Source organism: Plecotus auritus, assembly GCF_963455305.1.
Source record: "Plecotus auritus genome assembly, chromosome: 1".
In the NCBI taxonomy this organism is placed as follows: domain Eukaryota; kingdom Metazoa; phylum Chordata; class Mammalia; order Chiroptera; family Vespertilionidae; genus Plecotus; species Plecotus auritus.
Genome location: NC_137770.1, coordinates 194,413,765 through 194,440,740, shown reverse-complemented (window position 1 = coordinate 194,440,740; position 26,976 = coordinate 194,413,765). Strand labels below are relative to the sequence as shown.

The 26,976-nt window shown below is 37.0% G+C and overlaps 1 protein-coding gene across 1 annotated transcript in view; it reads left to right on the top strand.

The window, feature by feature from the left end:
* The window catches only part of CFAP299 (cilia and flagella associated protein 299), a 576,588-nt gene that overhangs the window by 467,136 nt on the left and 82,476 nt on the right, over positions 1-26,976 (top strand). Inside the window, exon 4 of the mRNA XM_080666796.1 lies at positions 26,435-26,577. Within this exon, the coding sequence (XP_080522922.1) occupies positions 26,435-26,577 (143 nt within the window). The remainder of the gene's footprint in view (positions 1-26,434; positions 26,578-26,976) is intronic.

The window sequence follows — 26,976 nt, the reverse complement described above, 5'->3', positions numbered from 1 at the left end:
CTCTTGTATGATATCTTCGTATTACTGAATGACATAACTTGCTCACTTTTCTCATTTTACTTCTCAGTTTTAGTTACTTACATATTTAGCATTTATCTCAATGACTGGGACTATTTACTTAACTATTGTAGTTCTTTAATTGGCTCAATACTTTTGCACAAGCCAATATATAATTAAATATATCATTGTGTTTTTTTTCTACATAATCTCTTATTGTAATTAATATTTGAATAACCCCTTCTAATATTAAAATAAAGTAAGCATTCTAAATTTTGTGCTTTATTGTTTTCTATGCTGCTTATAACAAGTTACCACAAAGTTGGAAGCATAAAACAATGTGATGTGTTATCTTAAAGTTCTGTAGGTGGTTCTTATCTGAGGAAGGTATTATCATGCAAAAATCAAAGTGTCCATTCTGTAGATGCATGGAGGGAAGACTTTTATAGCTTCTAGAAGTTGCCCACATTCCTTGGCTCATGTCCCCCTTTCTCTTCAAAGCAGCAATGTTTCATCTCTCTGACACTTTTTCAGTAATCACATCTCCTCCTTGATCACAGCCTGAAACGTTTTCCTCTCTTAAGAATCCTTGTAATTATACAGGGCTGGTCCAAACAATTCCAGACAATCTTTCCATCTCTGGGTCCTTAACCTTAATCACAAATTCAGAGTCCCTTTGCCACGTAAGGTAATATATTCACAGGGTTCAGATATTAAGATGTGGACATCTTTGGGGATGCCATTATTTGCCTATCATGATTGCTATAGACTTTCTAGCTCTACAACCAAATTTTGATAATGTAGGTGATTTTAATATTTCATATTACTTTTAGGAAAAAAAACAAACAGCTTTTAAAATTTTTTATCTTACCTTTATTTTCTAAAGTCACCCAGTTAAATAAAATTATTTAAAGCATTGATCAACTATTTTGTCTTTGTATAGTATCACTAAATACAATTCTACAATTTTGAGAATCATTGTTAGTAGTTTTTATACTGGAATTATTATTTTTCCTAAATTGGGGATAAATAATAATTTTAAAACTGTAGTCACTATGCTGTAAATAACTTCCCCAGAACTCATTTATCTTATAACTGGAAATTTGTACCTTTTCACCACCTTCACTCACTTTGCCCACTCCCAATCCCCTGCCTCTGGCAACCACCAATCTATTCTCTGTTTCTATGAGCATGATTTTCTTAGATCCCACCTATAAGTCAGAGCCAATATTATTTTACTTTCTTTCTGACTTATTCCACTTAGCAGAATGCTAAGTGTATATCCTCAAAAATGCTTAAGACATATTTTTCTTGCATAATATGCAGGAAAGAAAATACTATCTCTTTTACTGGTGAATTTGTGGGCTAGTTATGAGCACAAAATGAGTCTGTGATCTACTGGAAAAGTTAAGGGATTGAAAAATCAGGACATCTGCCTCACGCTCTTCAGGTCTTCATAGCATGCTAGCTCTAGGCAAGCCAAGTCATCTCAGCCATCATTCTCTTTCCTCATCTGCAAAATTGCCACTATAGCAATTTCTTTCCTATATACTCCACTGGGCTATACTGTGGGTAAAATAAGAAAATAAAAGATAATTCACTTTACAAAGGCAAATTCCTTATAAAAAACACATTTTGTTTTTATGGTTATCTTAAAATTACCCATTCTCAGATAAAAATTCCCAAGGGATAAATGTTTTTCAAAATATATGTTCTGTGGCACCCCCATATTAAATACCCCCTGAATGTATTTCAAAGCAATAAAAGCCCTTCTCTGCTTTGCAGAGCTACAGGAGAGCAGCCCACTGACCTTCCTTGCTTCTGAGATCATGAAGTTCCTGGGAAACATCCAAGAAATTATCAAGGTCCCAGCATCGAAAAACCAAGCCCTCGTATATCTGAACCATTACTGTTGTCCCCACTCTGCAGGTGGCAAAACTGCCTTACAGGATTGTTTGGAGTTGTAAATGAGTAATTTCTGTGAAAAGTCTTACAGAGGATTGTTTTTAGGTGCTTAACTCAGGAAAATGGAAAATATTTATTTATTAATCTATTTGTTTTGTTGATGTTAGTAAGTATATTTTTGTGAAAAATTCACAAATTTGAGATCTCAGATTTCAGTAATCCACATTCAAATTGATGTTTCTCTTAATCAATATATGTAACTTGAACTAGATATTGTATATTTTATGTTCTAAGTTTCATTAATTAGTAAGGTATAGCATTAACTACTTGTATAGCTATGTCTAACAAAAATCCGTACCATTATTTTTATTTAAATTCTTTGTTGTTTAAAGTATTACATAAGTCTCCTTTTTCCCCCATTGACCTGCTCCCAACCCCCAGCACATGCCCTCACCCCCCTACTGTTTGTATCCATTGCTTATGCTCATAATCCGTACCATTTTTATAGGCTTTTAAAATGCTTAAATCATTCAAAAAGGATTGGATGACTTGGTATTTTAAATTGACATCAATATAAGTTGGCAAGTTTGTGTTTTGTCTTAAAGATAAATGCTCCTGAGTTATTTGATCATAATAATCATGGTAAAGAACAGAAGTGTTTTAAATAGGCAGATAACAAAGATAAATATACATTTATTATTTTTTAAATGTTAAGTCCACAATTTAATATTTCCACATTACCCTTAAACCACATCCTGCATGGTTTGAATTTCAGAGAGTTTAGAAGTTCTTTTATCTAACGCTTATTCTCAGAGTTTTCTTTGATTTTTTTCTGTAGCATGATAAATAAGAGTTTTGAGTTCTTTAAAGATCCTCTAGACTTATGAGCAAAGGAAGATGAGGATTAAGGTAATCTAATTTTTATTTATTAAGTACACAAGTTGTTCCAGAATTTTTGGAAAACATCAAACTAGAACAGCCTTAAAATGTTTGCTTCTTAGATTTTTAGGTTCAGATTTCTAATCAATCCTGCCAACTTCCTTTTACAGATGAAGAAATTGAGTCACAAAGAGCTTTAGTTGTTTATCGCTAGTCATATAGCTGACTAATGGCAGAACTGGGCATAGACCCTGCTGTTTTTACACTTTCGATTAAACCAACCTGATAAATGTTTCCAAGAAGGATAAATATGTAATTTTACATTAGAATGCAGGAACACTGAGGGCAAGGACGGTGTTTTATCTATCCATGTAGTAACAATAAATCTTTATAAATTTACTAGAGGCCCAGTGTATGAAATTCTGGACGGGTAGGGTCCCTAGCAGCTGCCAGCTGCTGGCCAGGGACTCCCTTCACTCCCGCCTTGGCCTGGTGCTGCCCACTCACCTACTCCACCATCCAACCACAGTCCCCCTCTCATCCAGACCCACTGGGGCTGGCAGCGCCTCCACTGCCACCAGCTGCCAGCACCCCGTGGCCAATGCCCACCATGTTCTGCGCCGCCCCATGGTAGTCAGCACATGTCTAACTCCGGGTCAGCAGAACTCCCGCCCAAGGGGACAATTTGCATATTAGCCTTTTATTATATAGGATGTTGAGTAATTGAGCTGCTGACCAGTGTTCATTTCACTCTATAATATGGCATAGGAATTAGTGCATCTTCTTTGACTGAAGTAAGCATCTTAAATGAAACTTAGCTGTTTGATTAACCTCAAATTGTGGTCTCAGGGACAATAAAAGTCACAAATTCCTATCTAGAAGGAAATAACAACCTCTAGGCCTCTGATCTTGAAAATCCTAATGTTCAAAGTGACCATAAAAAGGTTCCTGTGCAAATGTTATTTTACAACATCCCAAGCTGGTATTTCAACGCATTCCCTGACTGTATTGTTATGCTGCCAAGATGAGCAGACAAGTCTATAAAGGTGCAGCAATTTCTATTACAATAGGGTCCTTTAAAAGGTTTTTAGAAACCAAGTGATTGAAAAATTACAAAATCACACTGAGTAATGTAAGTTATATCTATCATAGTATTACAATTATATATTGATTTAAATCCAGAAAATTATATTTGATCTCCAGACAACTAAAACCTGTGTGACAACAGTCTTCCCCATTAGGAAGGACCCTAATAAATAAGTTAGGCAAATGGGCACCCTCTTTTAAAATGGGGTTTTGTCTCAAATCCCAAAGTATGCCCATGATAAGCGAAGCAAAAGCACATGAAGGGCACCTTTTTGTCTGTACCAGATTTTGTCCTAAGTAATTAGAGACACTTGAACTAGATTGAGAGGCCTTCTTGTATCTTTTCATCCAAGCCTTCTTCTGAATCTGTGTCTGCCAGTCTAAGTAGAAAGTCTTGGCAAGAAAATGAGCCAGAATTTATCTGTAAGGTCAAGAGTAAATGAGCCTAATCTATTCACCACAGAGTTAGTGTCAAACAAGTAAAAGAGACTGCATGCCCCTAGTACCTTTGCTAGACACATATCCTGGAACCTGGCTTCTGGGAGTGGTATAAGGAAGATGACTGTTGCGGGTGGGAGAGCTGGGGGACTTTGTCTGGATCTTTCTCTAGACAGAAATAACACTTTACATATAGATGAGCAGAGGCCACAAGACATTGTTTGGCAAGATATCTGAGTTCTAATCCTGACTCCACCACCTTTATAGGGGTGAACTTGGCTAAGGTATTTACCTTGGGGAACAGATGACACCTCTTTTCTTCGCATAGCACTGACCAGCCCCTCCAGCCATTCCTCACTGTCAGGATGGTAGAGTGGCAGTAGAGTGTAATGGTGAAGAAAGTAGGCTCAGGAATTAGACAAATTTGGCTTCTATTTTAGCTCTGTCACATGTACCTATAGCTTTGGAAAATTACTTTTCGTAAGTCACAGTTTCCTAATCAGTAAAATAGAGGTGGTAAGTGTGTTTGCTTAGTAAGTTCACTGTACATGTTAGAAAAAATAATGATGTACAGTGTTTAGTATAGTACATGACCCAGTTTGATCATTCAATAAATATTAGATATTAATTACAATAGCCGAAGCTTGGGTGTGAGCCTAAATGGGATGTGGGAGAAAGGGGCCATTCAGCCAGCTACAATCTTAGACTTCGGGTTACCTTGGGCACCCAAATACAGTTGTCCCTTCAAATGATTCAGCCTAAGTCCTTAGGCTATGACTCCAGGTATTGCCAACAAAGTCTCCATGTAGTCATGAATGTTCACTGGGCTTAAATTTTTATTTCCTTCAGACTTTTTGCAGCATTGTATAGTGGATAAGTTGTGAGGGTCTGGGGTATTCTTGCTAAATCCAATCACAGTACTATTTCTTTTACCACAGTGTAGGTTAAATGCCAGCATACTGCCTAAAACACGAATAGAATGGATATCTATTGTGCTCATATTGGTTGCAGCAGTCCTCTTATCCTGAAGGATTAAGACAAAATCTTTACCCAATTGGTTTATTTTAGTCATCTCTTCTGTTCTATCTTCCATTCTAATCACAGCACACTCTTCTCCAGTAGACTTTTCAAATTCGCTAGTGATGTATTTAAATTAAATATATGACCATGGTACTCTTGCATAAAACTACTCAGTCTCTTCCTATTATATTTAAATCAAATTGAAAGCCATTCTTAGAGCCTATAGAATTTAGCTCCTACCTAATCCCAAAATTTACTTCATGTCATTCCTTCTCTATCCTCTTCTCTGCTCTCAATATAATGCAGCCATATTGACCTTTGTTTCATTTCTTGAACAAGCCAGGCTATTTTCTGTATGAAGTCTGTAATACTTGTTCCCTCTGCCTGGAATGTTCATCCCTTGCATCTTCTAATTGCTTTCTAATTGTTCAAGTTGTAGTTAAAACATTTCCTTCTCAGAGAGACCTAATGTAACCTCCCTAACTAGTAGCTCAGCCCTTTCCAAATAATGTCAACTTTCTTGTTCTCACAGCATAATAGCCTTATCTGTAATAGTTTGTTTACATATTTATGATTCTTCTTTCTCCACTGTTGAGAACAGGGACTTTATCTTATTCACCAGTTATCATTAGTGTCTAAAACTGTGCCTTGCTCACAGGCTCTCAATAACTCCAGTGTGGGCTAAAAGTAGGTTTATAGTCTTTTGTATGGAAAATAATACCATAATTAATAAATAATGGTACAAGAATAAACTCTGTGTTTTGCATACTCACAACTGTAAACCTACTTCTGCCCCACCCTGTATTTATAAATGTGGGAGTGAATGAATGGCCCAAAATCTTCCTTTAGTAGTAGGCAGTCTCCACCTACTCCCCTTTCCATATCTCTGAAATTTATTCAGCACTGAATAATAGTGTTTAGAATTTTGCTACCTTTATAGCAGTGATAGTTTACATAACCCCTTTAACTCTCCACATGGTCACCCTGCAATTCACCCTCCAGGTAATACTGCACAGTCTTCCCTTGTTCATTTTTCACTGATTTCTGGGTGGGACACCATCACTTCTCTTGTTTTGGGGAGTAGGGGGGTGGTACAGGGAGAGATGGAACACTTTTTAAACCCTTGGATAGACCTAGAGTTTCCACCAGTGGGTTCTCTTCCAGGAGATATTATTTGGAGATATCTGGTCCCAGAAACATAAAGACATTCCTAAATTCTGTTTATGGTATGCCCATTGAGAAATTCCCAACTAAAACTATTTTTTACATTGCCTTTTCTGTGCATTCTTTACTCTTGTGTATTATTATGCAATTCCTCATAACCATATTTATTCTTTCCACTCTTGTTTACATTTTCTCTGCCCCTCAATACACCTCCACAATAACTCAAGCAAGAAAATATGGCAACCAACATGAATTTGAATCATGCCTAATTTTCTTAATTCAATTAGCTATTCATTTATTCATTCAACAGATATTTATTGAAAGCCTATCATGGGTCATATGCTGTGCAAACCATGGGAATATACTAGTGAACAGGTAGCATACATCCTATTATTGTTGACAGCAAAAAATAAATTAAAAATACATTTATTATATGTATTATGTTATATTGTATGTATTATAAACATTATAATATATTAAGACATATAATATATCTACTTTGATTGTCCATCTTGACCCTTAAAGCTTAAATTGTAATTTTTTTGTAAAGTAAATATATGTTTATGAATTATAAATTAATTAAATCATGGTTTACTCAATATCTTACAGTTTACTTACAAAGTAAACAAACTGTTATGTGTCCATACAAACATTGACAAGTTGTAACAAAAATAAAATGAGTTCAGCATGTCCTATCATTTTTAATTTGAGAGTATTGTTATAAATTGTGGATTCACTTGAATTTATTGGTCACACAGACTCTGACTTTGCCATGGCCCTGTCTGTACCCTAAGTGGGGAGACCTTTAGGCTGTTTTTGTGGGAGTAAAAACTAGTGCCATAGAAGGAGGTACATTTATTTTTTGCCTAAGCCTTAGCAAAGTTTGTAAACCTAAACATTTTTAAAAATCTATTTAAAGCCATGGGAAAACAGTTACTTCCTTCATCTTTACCCTAATTAGGTTAGAGTGTTTTAAAAATTTATTCCAACAGCTAAAATAAGGAGCTTGATATTTTACCTGTAGGTTAAAGTAGCCCTATAAGAGATTAACTAAAGGATTTGTATACATACATATTAGCATAACCAATGGACACAGACACTGGGGTAGTGGGGGCTTTTCTTGGGGGATGGGACTGGTGGGGGTGAGTAAATTGGGGAAAAAGGAGACATATGTAATACTTTAAATAAACAAACAAAAAAGAAATAGCCCTGAACCCAAGTGTAAGTGTCTAGTGATGAAGCAGGGAAAATGAATAAGAATTTAAGTCATCCCTTAGACCATTTACAATCTTGTATAGAAGGAGAAGTATGGCAGTGTGAGTTTTCATAACCCCATATGTTCCTAATTTATACATGAGTTTGAGGACATCTTTCTAGAGAATATGTTCATTATCACAGCAACAATTTACAAAAAATTTGAGACATTTTTCTTTTTTTCCTTAGTGCAAACATTCTTTTTTTTTTTGGTTTATATTTTTTAATTTTTTTAAATTGTTTGAAGTATTACAAATAGTAGTACATATGTCTCCTTTTTTTCCCCATTGACCTCCCCCCAGTACATGCCTTTACCTGCCCCCCGCCCCAGTGTCTTGTATTTATTGGTTATGCTTATATGCATGCCTACAAGTCCTTCGGTTGATCTCTTACAGCCCCCCTCCTCAACCTCCCCTGCCTTCCCGCTGTAGTTTGACAGTCTGTTCAATGCTTCTTTGCCTCTGTATCTATTTTTTCCCCATTTCTTTCCTTTAAAAAATCTTGCCTCTGCAGACTAGAAATAAACATATAATAACAAAAAATGTTTGAGTCCCAATTTCAATGTTCAACAGTTCTGAGTCCCCGTTTCAATGTCAAACAGTTCCTTATGTGTACATGTCAGCAATGATATCTGGATGGTGGGCACATGGTTGCAATGCGGGTCCGACCCTCTCTGGTTTGGTCCTAGGTAACCTGCTGCGTCGCACAGCTGCTGACTGCTAGCGTGGCAAGGCGTCGTCAGTGTCTTCCATCTCTGGACTGTTTCTCCTCTTGTCTTCGTGGTTGGAGCAGACCTGTCAGTTCCTCTCTGTTGCAGGAATCCACATGGTCTTGGAGTTGTTTTCTGATTGAGACATTTTTCTACGCTTGCTAGAATGTATACTGATGTGCTGTAGGGATCAAAGACTTAAGTTGATAAACCTTCAGTCAGAGCAGCAAGTGGGCACTAACTAGCTGTAGGTCCATGGGCAGAATATTTAATATTTGCCTATGTAATTTAAAAATGGAAGTAAAAATGCCTAACTTAACAGAAATATAAGTAAAGCTCTTGTCACTTAAAAGATTGTCAATAAATTGTGACTGTTATACTTCTCACTATCACGTATGCTGGCTCACTCCCTAACATATGGGAAATGGGTAGAACACATTTTTCTCTTTTCTGTGCCATTTATACATTGAATTAATGAATGTAATTGCATATCTTCTCTATGCTGGGCATGAAGCATGGCTGTGGAGGAACCAAAAAAAAAAAAATAGCTTTCCTGATCATAAGCAGCTCATAATCTAATTGGAGGACAAAGCAGTTGAGAGACCAATAAGATACAGTGTGCTAGTTTAGGAAAGAGCTAGGAAATAGGTTCTGTGGGGACACTGCCTGGGGGAGGGGGATTGGTCTACAAAACCCAAAAAGATGAGTTTTAAAGGATAAGAGAAAATGCTCAAATGGTAAAGGAGAGGAAGTTTTTTTCCAGATTTCCAGATGAGGAAGTCATCTGTCACTTAACTATGAGCTCCATAAGGTCAGGGTCTTGATTTACTGAAAATGATGTCTCTAGCACCTAGGACAGCACCCAGCCACACTGGTCTCTGAAGTCTATTTAGTATATCACACTAACCATGTGAGCCTAGGCCATAGCACCTCTTCTTTCTTCAATTTCTTATCTATAAAATAGGACTAATAATGGTACCTACATGGAACTGGTGTAAGGATTTAATGAAAGAAATCTTGTCACATAGTAAGCACTCATTAAAAGTTCGCACTTAGCACTATTTTCTAGTGCATGGTGACACTTTCTGTGAAGCATTTATCTATCTATCTATCTATCTATCTATCTATCTATCTATCTATCTATCTATCCATCCATCTATCTATCATCTATCTATCTATCATCTATCTATCTATCATCTATCAATCTACCTATCTATCTAAAAGCCTAAGTGATCGTCCAACCAACCTTTCACCTAGTAGCTATGACACGCAATGGCCACCAGGGGTCAGACGCTTTGACCAGTAGAGGAGGGAGCCCAATTCCTCACAGAATTAGCCATGGGTTAGGTTGCTGCTGGGGCACTGTCGGCCCTGAATCTGCTTTACCCACACCCTGGACCCAGAGAGGAGGGAGCCTGATTCTGGGGTGCATCACCCAAGAACCACCCTCTCACAATCCAGGACCCCTCGGGAGATGTAAGAGAGCCAGTTTCGGCCTAATCCCAGACCAGGCCAAGGGACCCCACCAGTGCATGAATCTGTGCACCGGGCTTTTAGCAATTAAATAAATAGCACTCTGGCATATTATCTTGTTGGACTTTGTTTAATCACCTCAATTCCAAACCATGTTGGTTACACATCTGCCTTGAACCAAGGGCCAGGAGAGAGAGTAAAGATCAAAGTTAGATATAGAGTTTCCTTTCTGCAAGGACCTCAAACACTATAATATAAAGTAATAAGTGCTAAAAAGGAAATATTTTTAAAACTGTTATGGGAGTTCAGGTGATAAGCAGAAGAAATTCCTATGATGGGGAAGAGAATTTCAAAAAATGATAGTTAATTCTGGTGGAAACCTAGAAGGAATCAAGTACAAACAAAAGATGACAGTGATCTCCCAAGGGTACATCTCCATGAAAAATAAAAACTGACTGATTATGAATGCATTGAGATGATGGTGATAGTTCTTCTGGAATTTTGGGGGTGGAGCAGTGATAGGTTCATAGAAAACTGAGGGGAGTGGAAACCCAAGGCAATTAACCTCTTAAAAAATAAAACATTGTTGGAGAAAGGCAATATAATGATAGCTAAGGGAATAAATACTTTGATTTCTCCAATTTTATAGCTGAGCTGTGGCTAATATTTGAATGGCTCTAAAATTGGGGGAAAGGAAGGAGGAAAAGTTAAGGGAATTTTTAAAGTTAAAAATTAAGAAATATCATTGTTAATATTATTTAGAAACAGCTAAAAAAATCAAATGAGGTTCTTCTGAGGAGTAGGTATCATGATTATGGGGGAGTGAAGAAAGTAAAAATATTTCTTGATAAGCTTTGAGGTAGTATTTGAGTCTTAGAAAACATATTAATGCATTATTCAATAAAAATAAATAGTAATGAACTTAAACATTAACATCTTGCACAAAGGGTATTACCTAAGAGGGAGATGTGAGATGGGCCCTTGAGTGGTAGGTGCATCAGATTATGAACAATCTTGAATACTAAAGAGTTTGTATTTCAGAACTCCAAGTAGCTAATAAAATGAGGAGAAACATTCAATTTCTGTTTTAGAGAGGACATTTTGGGATACTCTAGAAGATGGCCAAATGCATGAATGGTATCATGGAAAGTAGTTATGATAGCTCAACAAAGAAATAATGAGATTTGAAAGAAGATGTTGATGATGGTCATAGAAAGCAAAGGCATGGTTTGAGATAGATCTTCAATGTAAAATCAATAGTACTTTGTGATGGATTGGGTGTGGGAAATAAAAGAAAAATCAAAATTAGTACAGAGACATCTATATTTTTATAGTGAAGCTGTTTGCTGTTATAGTAGCATAATTGAAAAAGGATTTACAATCTTCTCAGGCAAGGGAAAGAAAAAAAAAACTAAACAAAAGGGACTATAGCACACTAAAATATTTTTGCATAGCAAAGGAAACCAACAAAATGAAAAGATAACTTACTGATTGAGAGAAAATATTCACCAATGATACGTTCAACAAGGGGTTAGTTAATATCTAAAATTTATTTTTAGAAACTCATAAAACTCAACATCAAAAAAACCAAACAATCCCATTTAAAAATGGGCAGAGAACCTGAATAGACACTTTTCCAAGAGGACATACAGATGGCCAATAAAATGAAAAGATGCTTACATCACTAATCATCAGATAAATGCATATTAAAAGCACAATGAGGTATCTCCTCACACATGTCAGAATGGCTACCATCAATGAATCTACAATGTGTTGATGAGGATGTATAGCAAAGGGAATTCTTGTACACTGTTGATGGGATTGCAAATTATTGCAGCCACTATGAAAAATACTATGGAGGTTACTCAAAAAATTAACAATAAACTACTTTATGACCCAGCAATTCCACTTCTGAGTATTTATCTGAAAAAATTCAAAACACTAATTGGAAAAGATACATGCACCCCTATATTAATTGCAGCATTATTTACAATAGCTAAGATATGGAAGAAACCCAAGTGCCATCATTAGTCAATTGGATAAAGAAGTAGTGGTACATATATACATTGGAATATTATTCAGCCATAAAAAGGAATGAAATATTACCATTTGTGACAACCTGGGTGGACATAGAGGGTATTACACTAAGTGAAATAAGTCAGACTTGGAGAAAGACAAATACCATATTATGTCACATATGTGGAATCTAAAGAACAAAATAAAACAAACAAACAAAACAGAAATAGACTCACAGGAACAGAAAATGAGCCCTTGCCAGATAGGAAAGGGCTTGTTGTGTCTGCGTGAAAAGGTGGAGGAATTTTGAAGTACAAATTGGTAGTTACAAAATAGACATGGGGATCTAAATTACAGCATAGGGAATATAGTCAATAATATTATAATAACTTTGTATGGTACCAGATGGGCACTAAATTTACTGGGGTATCACTTTGTAAATTATAAAAATGTCTTGCCCTAGATGGTTTGGCTCAGTGGATAGAGTATTGGCCTGCGGACTGAAGGGTCCCGGGTTTGATTCCAGTCAAGGGCACATGCCCAGGTTGTGTGCTCGATTTCCACTGTGGAGCATGCAGAAGGCAGCTGATCAATGATTCTCTCTCATCATTGATGTTTCTATTTCTCTCTCCTTCTACCTTCCTCTCTGAAATCAATTAAAAAATATATTTTAAAAAATATCTAACCACTATGCTGTACACCTGAAACTAATATAACTAGAGGCCCAGTGCACAAAATTTGTGCACTGGTAGGGTCCCTAGTGGCTGCTAGCTGCTGGCCAGGGCCCCCCTCCCTTCCTCCAGCCAGCCCTGCCCCCTGGTTGAACTCCCGGACAACTCCCAGTCAAGGGGACAATTCGCATACTACCTTTTATTATATAGGATATTAAATGTGAATTATAATTGAAAAATAAGAATAAAATAAAAATAAAACTGCAACTATGATCAAGTCACTTTCCCCACCCCTTGAATCTAAGTTGGTCTGTGACCTCCTTTAACCCACAGGAAGTAAAGTAAAAGGGCTGGTTCTAAGCTTAGGCCTCCAACAGGAAGCACAAAGAACTGTCTTAAATGTAACCCTGAGAATTCAGTGAATAGTGAAAATATGTGTCTAAACACAATTGAATAAGAGGATATGGACTTTTAAAATAATTACAGCATAAAAAGTTTAAGAAAATAACTTTTTCAGGGAATTTTATACTGATCATGATTTACAATCAAAATTTCAGAGACATTTTATTTTTTTTTTTAAATATATTTTATTGATATTTTACAGAGAAGAAGGGAGAGGGATAGAGAGCGAGAAACATCGATCAGCTGCCTCCTGCACACCTCCCACTGGGGACGTGCCCGCAACCAAGGTACATGCCCTTGACCGGAATCGAACCCGGGACCCTTCAGTCCGCAGGCCGATGCTCTATCCACTGAGCCAAACCGGTTTTGGCCAGAGACATTTTAAAGTGTTATAAGACAATTATTTGTCAGAACTTAGTCTCCATTTGCAAAATTGTTTCTCTTCTGCAATGAAATAAAGATTCCCCAAAATTAATGATTCATGAAAACATTGCAGAGTTTTAAAATTCCAGATATTCTTGCTGTGCTTGTCTCCATCAGGGTGCATGCTGATGGTCTCAGAGGGCAGCACAGAACCTCATTTGTTTGACATCTCTCACCTTCTGAAATGGATGTCTCAGCTTTAGTGCAGCAACATGCTGCTTGGTGTGCATTTTTTAAAAATGATTTTGGCTTCACTGTTGAAAAAACCCCATTTTGATGTATCAAGTTTGTCTCCTAGTTAGTGTTTGGCAAGAAAAATCAGGCAACACATGTACTCAACTCATAACAAGTTTATGGATTTTGTATTTTAATCCACTTCTGGGAAAAGACAAGCAGCCAAAGATCCAAATGATATATTAATGGTCTAAATTGTACTTTAATTCATCTTTTACCAACACATGAGAAGTAATGAAGACCTTACTAAGCATTCCATAAGTCTTTTCAACTGACACTGGTCTCACACTTGAGGTCACAAACCATTTCAGTAAAAATCTCAGATTCCATATGATCCTTGGCATCAAAGCCCCTACATCAATATCAGGAACACTTGTATCTTGATATTATCAATAGCTTGCTCGTGTGGGTATGTTGTTATTGTTACTTTTAAAAAAAAGTAGTGTTTTCTGCTTAGGTTTCAAATAAATGTAGACTAATATTCATGGCTTCAAGTGAGTATCATTTGATTTATGGAAATTCTTGTATTGGTTATATCTTGATTTGTCTAGAGGGGATTAATGGGTCTTATCTAAGAACAATGAGCATTTTGGAAACATAACATCATCATTTAAAAGAGCCTTTAAAAATATAAAGTATGGTTTTCATGTATCTTTTGGGAAATTAACTGTGATAAAAATGTTATTAGAATATAAAAGATCATATATTGTATGATTCCATTTATATGAAAAATCAAGAGAAGGCAAATCTATAGAGACAAAAAGTAGATTAGTGGTTGCTTGGGGCTGAGGGTAAGGAACAGGGGTGACTGAAATGGGCAAAAGGGATTTCTCTGGAGTGATGAAAATAATCTAAAACTGCATTGTGTTGCAGAACTCTGCAAATTTACTAAAAATCACACTTAAAACTGCATAAATTTTATCTTATATAAACTATACTTCAATATATTTTTAAATATATTTTTATTGATTTCAGAGAGAGGAATGGAGAGGGAGCAAGAGAAAGAAATATCAATGATGAGAGAGAATCATTGATCAGCTGCCTCCTGCATGCCCCCCACTGGGTATTGAGCCCCCAACCCAGGCATGTACCCTGTCTGGGGAATTGAACCATGACCTCCTAGTTATAGGTCAATGCTCAACCACTGAGACATGCTGGCTAGGCAAGCTGTTATATACACTGAGTGGCCAGATTATTTTGATCTCTGAATGCATAATAATCTGGTCACTCAGTGTGTGTGTGTGTGTGTGTGTGTGTGTGTGTGTGTGTGTATGTTATTGGAGGCCCGGTGCATGAATTTGTGCATGGGTGGGGTCTGGCCAGCCTGGCCAGGGGGAGGGGACATGGGCGGTTCGACCTGCCTGCTGGTCAAACTCTCGGTCGAGGGGACAATTTGCATATTAGCCTTTTATTATATAGGACATACACTGAGTGGCCAGATTTCTATGAGTTCAGAGATCATAATAATCTGGCCACTCAGTGTATATTTTAAAAATAATGTTATTTTAAGGAACTGATAGAACTCTACAATACAACAGTACAAATACAATAGTATCAGTAATGGTAAAAAAAAATTAAAGCAATAGGTAATATTTATTGAGTGTGAAAGTGGGTACCCCACTCTTTAGCTGCATGTCCTTGGGAGGTTCCTCACATCCTCAAAGCTTGGAGCTCCTACATTTATAAAATTAGGATAATAATGCTATCTACTCACTATACATTTTGGGAATAATTAAATAAGATAATGAATGTAAAGATTCTAATGTTTTGCTCAGATGATAGTGGTTTCTTAATAAATGATAGCTAGTAGCATTAGTAAGAGTAACTAGTATTCACTTTGGAAGAAAATATACATTTTATAAATGAATACATTAAATTAATGAATGAAAAGCGTTAGTTAACATCATTCTAATTATTGGACAATTCATATAATAAAAAATAAACAAGCCTTACTGGGGTGCTCAGTGGTTGCGCTTCGACCTATGAACCAGGAGGTCATGGTTTCATTCCCACAGTATATGCCCAGGTTGTGGGCTCAATCCCCAGTAGGGGGCGTGTAGAAGGAAGCCGATAAATGATTCTCTCTCATCAATGGTGTTTCTATCTCTCTCTCCCTCTCTCTTCCTCTCTGAAATCAATAAAAATAAAAATAATATTCTTTAAAAGTAAAGATGTTTAGGTACTCAAATAAGGTAAAAACAGAACATTCAACTTTGTGTTTTTAATTCTTCACCATCTATATTAATTCTATAGCATTTATGTATTTGTTCTGTTTGATATAAAGCTTAATGAGAAAGATAAATTTACCACAGTGATGATGACTTCTCTGTTTATACTTATAGTTCTACCAATTTTTACTCTAAATATTTTGAGGCAATATTTGGTTCATCCAAGTTTAAAATTATTATACTTTTTTGTGAGTTGAATCTTTTATTTATTATCTGGTGACTCTTGTCTCTAGTAATGCTTTTTGCCTTAAAGTCAATTTTTCCTAAATTAAAACACTGATATAACTCTTTTTTAGATACAAATATATTATGTATATTCTTTGATCATTTAACTTTCAACATTATATTTTACTAGAGGTCCTGTGCACGAAATTTGTGCATGGGGGTGGGGGAGGTCCCTCAGCCCAGCCTGCAAGATGCCAGCATCCCATGCCCCGGCCTTTGGCCAGAGGCCCTCCCTCTGTGCAGCTGGGGCGCGGTACGCTGGGCTTGTCGCTGGGGGTGACCATGAGCCCAGCATCCCATACCCTGGTCTCTGGCCAGAGGCCCCTCCCTCCGTGTGGCCAGGATGCGGGGTGCTGGGCTCACATTGCCAGGGGCGACCACCCCTCCCTCTGCATGGCCAGGCACGGAACACTGGGGCCGCTGGGGCAACGCTGCCAGCGTCCCCCCTCCCCACTGCCGCTATGGGTGCTGCCAACTTTGTCGCAGAGTGATGGTTAATTTTCATATTACTCTTTTATTAGATAAAAGAGTAATCCTATTTTTGCATCCACTGTAATAACCTTTGCCTTCTAAGTTAAACATTTCATCATTTACATTTATTATAACTGCTTAACTGTTTTAAGTTATTATTATCTGTATTAGTTTGCTAGAGTTGCCATGACAAATTATCACAGACTAGGTGGTTTAAATAACAGATATTTATTTTCTCATAGTTCTCAAGGCTAGAAGTCCAGGATATATCCAGGGGTCAGCAGATTTAGTTTCTTTTGAGGCCTCCCTCCTTGGCTAGCAGATAGCTCCTTCTCATTGTGTCTTCACATCATCTTTCCACACACAAGCCCTTAATATATCTTTGTGTTTTCAAATTTTCTCCTCTTATGAAGCCTGATTGAATTAGGGCCTATCCTAATTGGTTAATTTTAACTTAATTACCTCTTTAAAGACCCTGTGTCTGAGATAGTGGCACTGGGGTGGTCAGGGTTGCATCATGTGGATTCTGAGGGGATATAAATCATCCCAAAACACTATCATTATATTTATATATTTTGTTTCCTGCTTCTTCCATATTTTTCCTCTTTATTTTAACCTTCTGTTTCACTAACTGGTCACTGTTTTTCATTTTATTTTTTCTCTAATAATGTAAAAGTTTTAAATAGTTTCCTATTTATTGATGGTGATCCTTGATACATACTTGCATATTTATCAAATTCTAAAAGTATTTAATATATTGATAACTTCCCTTATTATAAAAAAAAATCCAAAGACATTCTAACACTTTAATTCTGATCACTCCTTCCAACCACACACTTTTTAAAACAATTTTGGAGCCCTAACTGGTTTGGCTCAATGGATAGAGCATTGGCCTGCGGACTCAAGGGTCCCGGGTTCGATTCCAGTCAAGGGCATGTACCTTGGTTGCAGGCACATACCCAGTAGGGAGGGTGCAGGAGGCAGCTGATTGATGTTTCTCTCTCATCGATGTTTCTAACTCTCTATCCCTCTCCCTCTCTGTAAAAAATCAATAAAATATATTTTAAAAAAAAACACAATTTTGGACATATTGTTCTTTTTTATTATAAAAGCATTGTTGTTAATTTAAACAGTCAAAATTTTATTTACTACTTTCTTTGATTATAATTCTATTCTTTTTTTTTTCAGCAAAAAAATTCAGTTTATTTTATTTTCAGAGTAATATGTTTGTTCCTCAGGCAATTTAATCTGTTTTGTATTCAAAAGGCAAATGAGTTTCTGCTCATAAGGCAAAGTGTGGCATTTAAAAAATATTGACAATTTAGTTCTGCTGGTATCTTTCATTTTCAAAATATATAAAACTAAGAAATGGAAACTGCAATTGGTGCATCATTACTAATACTTAATTTCAACATTTTTGCAATTTCCTATCCTCTGATGTTTGCCATCTTGAAAAAGATGGAAACATCATTTCATATATGTTCCTTTTTTTCTTTTTTTAATTTTATTGTTTAAGTATTACAAATAGTAGTACATATGTCTGACCTCCCCCTGGCCTCCCCTACCCCCCGGCACTTGCCCTCGTCCCCCCGCCCCAGTGTCTTGTGTCTGTTGGTTGTGCTTATATGCATGCATACAAGTCCTTCCATTGATCTCTTACCCCCCTAACCCTCCTCTACCTTTCTGCTGTAGTTTGACAGTCTGATTGATACTTCTATGTCTCTGTTTATTTTGGTTCAACAGTTTGTAATGTTCTTTATTATCCATAAATGAGTGAGATCATGTGGTATTTATCTTTCACTGACTGGCTTATTTCACTTAGCATAATGCTCTCCAGATCCATCCATGCTATTGCAAATGGTAAGAATTCCTTGTTGTTGTTTTTTTACAGCAGCATAGTATTCCATTGTGTAGATGTACCACAGTTTTCTAATCCAATCATCTGCTGATGGGCATTTAGGCTGTTTCCAAATCTTAACTATTGTAAATTGCGCTGCTATGAACATAGGGGTGCATATATCCTTTCTGATTGGTGTTTCTGTTTTCTTGGGATATATTCCTAGAAGTGGTATTTCTGGGTCAAATGGCAGTTCCATTTTTAATTTTTTGAGGAAACACCATACTGTTTTCCACAGTGGCTGCACCAGTCTGCATTCCCACCAGCAGTGAAGAAGGGTTCTTTTTTCTCCAAATCCTCGCCAGCACTTGTCATTTGTTGATTTGTTGATGATAGCCATTCTGACAGGTGTGAGATGGTACCTCATTGTTGTTTTGATTAGCATCTCTCAGATGATTAGTGACTTTGAGCATGTTTTCATATGCTTTTTGGCTTTCTGAATGTTCTCTTTCAAAAAGTATCTATTTAAGTCCTTTGTCCATTTTTTTATTGGATTGTTTATCTTCCTTTTGTTAAGTTGTATGAGTTCCTTGTAAATGTTGGAGATTAAACCCTTATCAGAGATAACATTGGCAAATATGTTCTCTCATGCAGTGGGCTTTCTTATTGTTTGTTGATGGTTTCTTTTGCTGTGCAGAAGCTTTTAATTTTGATGTAGTCCCATTTGTTTATTTTCTCTTTAGTTTCCATTGCCCTAGGAGCGTTATCGGTAAAAATATTGCTACAACAAATGTCTGCTATTTTGTTGCCTATGGCTTCTTCTAAAATTTTTATGGTTTCCCATCTTACATTTAAGTCCTTTATCCATTTTGAGTTTATTTTTGTGTATTGTGTTAAGTTGGTGGTCTAGTTTCATTTTTTTGCAAGTATCTGTCCAGTTTTCCCAACACCATTTATTGAAGAGACTGTCTTGTCTCCATTGTATGCTCTTGCCTCCTTTGTCAAATATTAATTGAACATACTGGCTTGTGTCAATCTCTGGGTTCTCCTTCTGTTCCACTGTTCTATATGTCTGTTCATGTGCCAGTACCAGGCAGTTTTGAGAACAGTGGCTTTGTGTATAGCTTGATATCTGGTATTGTGATCCCTCCAACATTGTTCTTCTTTCTCAAGATTGCTGCAGCTATTCAGAGTCGTTTTTTATTACAGATGAATTTTTGGAGAATTTGTTCTAGGTCTTTGAAGTATGCCATTGGTATTTTAATGGGGATTGCGTTGAATTTATAGATTGCTTTGGGTAGTATGGACATTTTAATGATGTTGATTCTACCAATCCATGAACATGGTATATTCTTCCATTTTTACATGTCTTCCTCTATCTCTTTTTTTAGCATCCTGAAATTTTCTGAGTACAGGTCCTTTGTCTCCTTGGTTAAGCTTATTCCTAGGTATCTTAATTTTTTTGTTACAAAGGTAAATGTGATTGCTTTTTTAATTTCTCTTTTTGCGAGGTCATTATTGGTGTATAGAAAAATCATAAACTTCTATACATGGTGTTAATTTTGTATCCTGCTACTTTGCCAAATTCATTTATTAAGTCTAGTAGTTTTTTTATGAGGTCTTTGGGGTTTTCTATGTACAGTACCATGTCATCTGCAAATAAGGACAGTTTACTTCTTCTTTTCCAATTTGGATGCCTTTTATTTCTTCTTCTTGTCTGATTGCTATGGCTAGCACTTCCAATACTATGTCAAAGAGGAGTTGTGAGAGTTGGCATCCCTGTCTTGTTCCTGTTCTTAGGGGAAATGGTTTTAGTTTTTGCCCATTGAGTATGATGTTGGCTGTGGGTTTGTCATATATGACTTTTATTATGTTGAGGTATGATCCTTCTATTCCCACCTTGCTGAGGGTTTTTATCAACAAAGAGTGTCAGATTTTGTCAAATGCTTTTTCTGCATCAATAGATGTGATTATATGGTTTTTATCTCTCAGTTTGTTTATGTGGTTGGTGTATCACATTTATTGATTTGTGGATGTTGTACCATCCTTGCATCCCCAGGATAAATCCCACTTGGCCATGGTGTGTGATCTTTCTAATGTAATGCTGGATTCAATTTGCTAGAATTTTGTTAAGGACTTTGGCATCTATGTTCATGAGGGATATTGGCCTGTAATTCTCTTTCTTTGTATTGTCTTTATCTGGTTTTGGGATTAGGGTAATGCTGACTTCATAGAAAGCGCTTGGAAGTGCTCCTTCCTCTTGAATTTTTTTGAATAGTCTGAAGAAGATAGGTTTTATTTCTTCTTTGAATGTTTGATAAAACTCCCCTGTGAAGCCGTCTGGTCTAGGGCTTTTGTTTGTTGGACTTTTTTTCATTACCGCTTCAATTTCCTCCATAGTTATCGGCCTATTCAGATTTTTTTGATTCCTCCTGGTTGAGTTTTGGAAGGATGTGTTTTCTTAGGAATATGTCCATTTCTTCTAGGTTGACCAGTTTATTGGAGTAGAGTTGCTCATAGTATTTTTTTTATGATTCTTAGTATTTCTGTGGGATCTGTTGTTATTTTACCTCTTTCGTTTCTGATTTTGTTTATTTGGGTCCTCTCTCTTTGCTTCTTGTTGAGCCTGGCTAGAGGTTCATCAACCTTGTTAATCCTTTCAAAGAACCAGCTCTTGGTTTTGTTGATCTTTTGTATTGTTTTTTTTTTTTATCTCTATGTCATTTATTTCCACTCTGATCCTTATTATTTCCTTCCTTCTGATCACACTGGGCTTTTCTTATTGTTCTCTTTCTAATTCTTCAAGTTGCAGAGTTAGATAGTTTATTACCAGTTTTTCTTGTTTTTTTCAGGTAGGCCTGTAATGCTATGAACTTCCCTCTCAGGACTGCTCTCACTGTGTCTCAAAGATTTTGGATTGTTGTGTTTTCATTGTTGTTTGTTTCCAGGATGTGTTTTATTTCTTCTTTGATCTCTTTGGTAACCCACTCATTGTTTAATAGTGTGCTATTCAGCCTCAAAGTGTTTGAATTTTTGTGATTGTATTTACTGTAGTTGATTTCTAATTTTATGCCATTGTGATTTGTGAAGATGCTTGATATGATTTCAATTCTCTTGAATTTGGAGAGACTTTGCCTGTGCCCCAATATGTGGTCTATCTTTGAAAATTTCCCATGTGCGCTTGAGAAGAATGTATATTCTGTAGTTTTGGGGTGAAATGTTCTAAAGAGGTCAATTAAGTCCATCTGATCTAGTGTGTCATTTAAGATTGATGTTTCTTTGCTATTTTTTTTTTGTCTAGAAGATTTATCCAGTGATGTTAATGGTGTATTAAAGTCTCCTACTATGATTGTGTTGCTGTCAATCTCTCCCCTGATATCTTCGAGAAGTTTTTTTTTTATGTATTTGGGTGTTCCTGCATTGAGTGCCTAAATGTTTACCAGAGTTATATCCTCTTGTTGTATCGATCCCTTTAGAATTATGAAGTGGCCTTTATTGTCTCTTGTTATGGTCTTCACTTTGAGGTCTATATTGTGAGATATAAGTATTGCTACCCCAGCTCTTGTTCATTTCCATTTGCCTGATAGATATTTTTCCATCCCTTCACTTTCAGTCTGTGAGAGTCCCTTGTTTTGAGGTTGGTCTCTTGTAGACAGCATATATATGGGTCATGTTTTCTTATCCATTCACTCACTTGGTGTATTTTGATTGGAGCATTTAATCCATTTACGTTTAATGTTATTATTGATAGGTACTTGTTTGTAGCCATTTCTGTACTTTATGCCTGTGTTCCTTTCTCCCTTTTTATTTCTTCTTTTTACAGTATTCCCTTTAGCATTTCTTGCATTGCTGGCTTGGTAGTGTTAAACTCACTTAAGCCTTTTTTTTCTCTGCAAAGCTCCTGATTTCCCCTTCAATTTTGATTGATAGTCTTGCTGGGTATAGTATTCTTAGATTCAGTCCTTTGCTTTGCATCACTTTGTATACCTCCTTCCATTCCCTTCTAGCTTGATGTGTTTCTGTTGAGAAATCATTTGATAATCTGATGGGAGATCCTTTGTCTCTGTCTCTCTTGTGCAGCCTTTAAGATTCTCTCTTTGTCATTAACATTTGCCATTGTAATTATAACATGTCTTGGTGTGGGTCTTTTGAGATTCATCTTGCTTGGGACTCTGTACTTGTGTAACTTTGTTCTTCGCCATATCCAGGAAGTTTTCTGTCATTATTTCTTCAAATAGATTTTCTAATCTTTGCTGCTCTTCTTGTCCTTCTGGCAGCCCTATTATACATATGTTACTTCGTTTTGTGTTGTCCCAAAGCTCCCTTGGTCTCTCCTCCTGCTTTTTAATTTTTTTTTCTCTAGTTGCTGTTCAGATTGAGCTTGTTTCTCTACCTTATCTTCTAACTCACTAATTCGGTCCTCTGCTTCTTCTAGTCTACTGTTGAAACCTTCCATGGTGTTTTTGATTGTAGCTATATCACTTTTGATTTCTTCCTGATTTTTGCATAGGTTGTTGATTTTCTCATCCATCTGGTGTATGAACTGTAAAACCATTACTCTGAATTCTTTTTCTGTCATGCTGCATGCTTCTTTTTCACTTATTTCCTTTCTTGGATACTCCTCATTTTCTTTCCTCTGGGGATTGTGTCGTCCCCATTCTGACTATCACCAGAAGGTTCAAATGTCGAGTTGTGTGGGCCTGGGCCATGTGCAGTGGGAGCTTCGCACCACCCAAGTGTCACTGAAGAGCTCAGACACCCAGATGAGTGGCTGCCATAGGTCGGTGGGAGCCACACTGGCCAGGATCAGAGTCACTGGCGCTCAGTGTGGCCTCTTGTGCACACCTATAATCAGGGACCCCACCTGTGCCATGCTGAAACAGATACCCTGCTGGCGTGTGCCGAAAATCAGAGTTCCCTAGCATGTGCCAGGAGTTAGAGTTCCCCTGTGCCCACACCAACAATCAAGTATCAGAGTCTCTGTTGCTTGGTGCAGCCTCAGGCCGAGAATCAGGGTTCCTGTGTGTGCATGTGCCAAGAATTGGACTCACTGGCTCTTAGTGTGAATGCACTGGGAATCAGGGATCCCAGGCACACGCAATGAGAAACAGAGTAAAGTCCCTGGTGCTCAGTGCTGCCTCTCACAGAGAATCAGGGTCCCTGGTCTGCTTAGGGGACCAGGTTGCACAGTAGCACTGTGTCAGGAGGAGGTCCACTCCTGCACTGCGGAAAACAGACTTCCGTGTGTGCTTGCCCAGAATCAAAGTCAGGTGGCACTGCCGCCCTGCATGGGCGTGGGGTTTGGTCACCCAATTGTGTTGTGGGGAACAGATTCCCAGTGTCTGCGCGTGCCCAGGCTCAAATTCCTGTAGCAGCGCTGAGGCTCTGTGTGAGGGGCCGGTCTAACAGTTCCTATGGCACTGCCATGAGCCTGCGGGGAGGGGGATGGGCTCTGTGACTCAGAAATCTGAGGCAGGGATGTCTTGATTCTTGGTGTCTGTGGGTCTGTAGCTGTGGTCACAGGTCTCTGTCCCCAGTGGCTGTAAGGTCCCAGTTTGCATCTGAGACCAGACTGGGTGGTGCTGAGGCCAGGATCCTAGTCTCAAGCAGTTCTGTTTTTCAAGATGGTGTGGTCTCTGTGCCCACGTTGGCCACCCCCGGAGTGTCCGCTGTGGCAGTGGCAGTGGGGTACGCCATCTAAGACTGCCCAGTTTGGCCACCCCTTGGAAGATCTGCAGGATCTAACTGTCCCTAACTCATACACACACATACCACACACGTCCACACACATCCACACACTCCTCTATCACTCCCTCACTCTCTCACACTCTCCTCAAATTACCTCAAATGTTGTAATATAACATTACAGTCCCTGGGATGACCTTCCTGCTGGTCATCTTCAGAATCTATAATTCTATTCTTTATCTCTTACTTTTCAGCAGAAGTCACTTTCTTTTGCCTGAACTATATAGAAGAATTTCTTTGAGCAAGAGCCTGGTGTTAGCCAAGTCCCTTCTATTTTTGGTCTATTTTTTTTAATATTTTGCTCACTAGAAAGATATATCTCTGGATGTATAATTCTAGGATGGTTTTTCTTTTCTCTAGACACATTGAAGATATTTTATTTTATTTTATTCCTCAGCTTTATGTTGAAGCAATAAGTCCTGTTAGTCTCTCTACCTGACAGGCTGGACTTTGTTGTCTGTCACCCCCCACCCCACAAGGTCATAAAATCCTTGTGTAAATTCCCTGGGGTTGGGAAAATACCTGCAGGACAAAGACAATCTTAGGGCTCTACTTTCTTCTCTGGGTTCCTGTTTTCACTTAGTTTTTGGATTATGAGTAATCTTATTTTCTTGCCAGAGCATAAATGCATGTTATAAATTGCTTTTTAGATTATATCCAGAATTTGATTTGTTTCCAGCAGGAAGGTCAGTCTCAATATTTGGTATGCCAATCTGCTGGAAAAATAAGGCTGACTCATCTTTCATCTAAAAAGAGAGACAGAGATAAAGATAGGGGAGGTTTTTATTTGTTGTTTGGTTGGTTGTTATTGTTTTTCTGTTGAGTTCCACTTTTAAAGGTTGAGGACTTATTTTGGACTTTTTTGACTTCCCTATGTCCTTGTGTGACTTACCTAAGATCTGGAGAAGCCTTGATGGGATAAAGATTTCAAGCATCTTTAGGACTGCATATGAATTTTTGATAGCTACAGCTTGTGGCCTTTTATAAGGGGACAACCATACTAGCTATTGGTTTAGCAGTGTAAGAGTCTCAAGTTGAGTTGCTATCTATTTAGAATTTGTGCTATAAAAGCTAAAAGCAAGTGGCTGAAAGCATGCAGAAATTTATATAAATTTAACTGGGAGAAATGAGGAGGACTAAGGATTGAATCTATGTAAGATTGAATAACAATGAAAGCTAGTTCCTCCAGCCATATCTTTGGGAAATATCATTAATTCATCATAACATTTCCTCCCCTTGAGTCACAAACATGCTCCAGCATCTTTCTCAGCACAGTATTCTCAGCACCCAAACTACCAGAAAATGCAGGAAGATGATGCTTCTCAGCAAAATGACAACTAATTGTGTTTTTGTTCTTCTGTTTTTCAATTGGGATATTGTTAGTAATACATTTGTTTAGGTCAGTGGGGAAAATAAGTTTTCTAACTTCACCCTTTTTGAAGCTCTGCTATATAAGGAAACCCATATTAGTGCTTCCTATAATTGACTACACTGACACAAGTAATATCCAGTGATTGCTGGAGAGGAAAAGGAGGATTTGTTTATAGGGTCTCCCAAATGAGAACTTGCCAGGAAATTCCACACTTTGATCTAGATTTTGAAATAAGTACATTAAGAACTTTTCCAATTATTTTTTCTCCTAGAATTATTATTATGAATGAGAAATATGTACTTGTTATATAATTTTTGCCTGTGGAATTAATTTTGTAAATTCATTTTAATTTATAAAGAGATTTTTAAAATATTCTTATGGTAATGAGAAAAAGAGACCCAATTTATATGTCTATAACAGAATATATATAAGAGTTCAGATGAAAGAAGAATGTAAGGATTAGAAGGACAAGCACATGAGCCTGGATTTTAATCTCAAGTGTGGTTTTATTTTTCTTAATTTAAAAATGATGACAAAGGGAAGACAATAGGATTGAAGGGAAAGTAATAAATGACATATTACAAACACTTAAAGTCTGCACTGAGGAAGAAGACCTCTAAAAGTTATCATTTATATTGTTATATAAAAGTAATTAAATGCACATTTTTTTCATACTAAGTTAACTTGTCATAAATGTCTTTATTCATCAGGAGAAAATAATAGTACCTACCTCATAGGATTATTTTAAGGCTGAAATATAAAGCACTTAGGATAGGATCTGGCTCATGTAACATTCAATAACCATATTTTTTATTATCATATACATTTACTCAAATGACTTTTATTAATTTACTCTCTCCATTCTCTATTTTTCTGTACTACCAGTCTGTGATATTCATTCGTGACAAGAATTCTCATGGGCAAGAGATATCAGGATATATTGACTATGCCCACAGGCTGAAGACTGAAGATTTCGAAGTCTACTTTAATGGGAAAAAAAGACTTCTTCCAAGATCCACAGATCTGAGGTAAATATACACATTTCTCACACCTTCAATAAGAAAACAAGCTCCTCAGAGGCAGGGATAAATAACTTTTATTTCATGTTCTGCATTGTACCTAGAATACTAACGTGTACATAGAAGGAACATGGTAACAGTGGTTTGAATGAAAAATAAATAAATAAATTTTAAAATAGGGAATGAATATAGATGCATTTTTTTCCCATTAACAGCCTGAGAAAGAGAAAACTTCAGAGATGAGATAAGTAAATTCTCGGTGACATTCCTTTTAAATGATAAGTGGAGCCTAAAAATTGCTAACCTCACAAGGCCCTTGACCACTTGGGATTCGGTTTGTCTAGAAGTCACTGGAGTGGTCCATCTAACACATTCTCTTCCCTCTGTTCTTTGGCCACCAACCAAAGT